General features: G+C 65.0%; 1 protein-coding gene across 1 annotated transcript in view; it reads right to left on the bottom strand.

Annotated features, from left to right (window-relative positions):
• ADARB2 (adenosine deaminase RNA specific B2 (inactive)) overlaps positions 1 to 1,923 on the bottom strand; it is a 131,667-nt gene that overhangs the window by 121,088 nt on the left and 8,656 nt on the right. The window contains exon 3 of the mRNA XM_040645498.1: positions 239 to 1,146. Coding sequence (XP_040501432.1) covers positions 239 to 1,146 — 908 coding nt within the window. The remainder of the gene's footprint in view (positions 1 to 238; positions 1,147 to 1,923) is intronic.

Genomic DNA, 1,923 nt, shown 5'->3' with positions numbered 1-1,923 from the left:
TCTCTTTACACTTACATGACTCGCTCTCTCCAAACGCCCGAAAATCCCTCCTAATGATGAGGCTGAGAAAGGGGGGCTTTCAAGAACGCTGGGCAGAGCCTGGCTTTCCTGGGAGGGGGTCGTGGCCCCTGTGAGCCTGCAGTGCTGGGAGCAGAGGGGTCTGCCTGCTGCCCACCACCACCCCCGTCCTCCTAGCTTGTGAAGAACGCCACCTGCCCCAGCTCCCTGTGCATCTCACCTGGGGCAAGAGGTGACTTTTACTCCTGCTGGGGATGTGGCCGGGCAGCCGGATGTTGAAGAGAGCCTGGAGGGCAGCCTGAGCCGCCTGGCCCTTGGCCAGCTTCTTGCTGCGTCCTGAGCCTTCGAACGTCCTGCCGTCCACGCTCACGGCCATGACGAAGCTCTTGGCACGCTGCTTCTCGGCCGGCTCCGCGAGGCACACGTAACGCAGGCCGGAGCGCAGCTCATTCAGCACGACCACGGGGTTCCTCTCGCCCGGGGCCGTGGGGCCTGGCCTGGGCCTGTCTGGCCGCGCCGGGCCCACCAGCTCCAGCGGATGGTAGAGCAGCCTCCCCCTCCGGCAGGCAGAGGACAGCAGCCCGGCGTCGGCGGGGCGGCGGCCCGGGAAGGCCTCGCTGGGGGCGGCTGGCTCGAACTCCTTGAACAGCGTGTCGGGGAAGTCGGCCTGGTCTGAGGTGAAGTCCGTGGACGGGCCGGCGCCGCTGCCCATGGCCAGGTGGGCCTGGCAGGCGTTGGGGAACTGTACGAAGGACCTCAGGGCCAGCTCGGCCGCCCGCATCTTGGCTTTCTTTTTGGTGGGCCCTGTGCCCTCAAACGTGAGCCCATTCACCTCCACGGCCACGGCAAAGACGGGGGCGTGCACCGGGCCGGTCTGGGACACCATGCGGTACTGCAGGCCCGGACGCAGGTCATGCAGCTGCACCAGCGCGTTCTTGGGTGTCACGGACCACGAGAGCTTCTTCCAGATGAGCTGCAGCTTGCATAAGTGGCTGCCGTTGCCCTCCTCCAGGGGCCTCTTCCTCTTCACGCTGGGCGCGCCGCCCCTGGCCCTGTCACTGGCGGGCAGGGGCCGGGCCTCCAGGTTGCTCACGTTGCGGTTTTCCTTCACGTCGGCGCTGCTGGTACCTGCAGGTGAGAAAGACAGCCGTGACCCGGGGCACTGGCAGCTCGCTGCTGACGGCAGGTAGCGTCGCTGTGGGCAGACTGGGGCCTCGGCGCGTGCCAGCCCGGCCGCCAGTGTGGCCAGCCAGCCTGGGAGGCCTGCTCTGCACGGCACCTGCAGACAGGGCCTGTGGGGACACGTGGGGAGCAGCACCCTGGGAGTGGGGGCCGCCTGCCCGGAGGCAGAAGGACCCACATTCCCGGGTAGTTCTTGCAGAGACGCATCTGAGAAGGAGGTGTTGGGGGTATGTGTGTGGGGAGTGCAGCCCCCCGCACACGGCTGCCTTCTGCTGCTCTGGGCGCGGGCTGTGACATGTCGGGGCTGAGGCCAGCTGCCTCCCCTGGGCGCGGGCAACCCTCAGTGTGGCCCAAACCAAATGGGAAGGCATGAGCTTTGGGCCACACTGAGGGTCAGGGAGGGCGTTCCCGCCGAGGGCCGTGGTGGGTGGACGGTGGTGTCCTCGTACGACACAATGCTACGTGGCACCATGTTTAGTGAGCTACTTCTGAGTGCGTCAACGTGGATGGATCTCAGGAATGTGCTAGATGGTGAAAAATCACACCGAGATTAGGGTATCGCTAGTTTAAATTACACAGACACAGACATTACAGATGGTTGGTGTAATCACACGTAGGTGGTAGCGATTCGAGACATTCCGACCTCCCCCAAGACACAAGGAGGAAAATGGATGCGGGCTCAGAGGGCCACTGCCGTTGTGTCTGTGATGGCTCCTTCCTCCC

Source organism: Ursus maritimus, unplaced genomic scaffold (genome assembly GCF_017311325.1).
Source record: "Ursus maritimus isolate PB19 unplaced genomic scaffold, ASM1731132v1 scaffold_31, whole genome shotgun sequence".
Taxonomy (NCBI): domain Eukaryota; kingdom Metazoa; phylum Chordata; class Mammalia; order Carnivora; family Ursidae; genus Ursus; species Ursus maritimus.
Note: the sequence above shows the minus strand (reverse complement) of the source record. Positions and strands in the feature narration are given on the sequence as shown.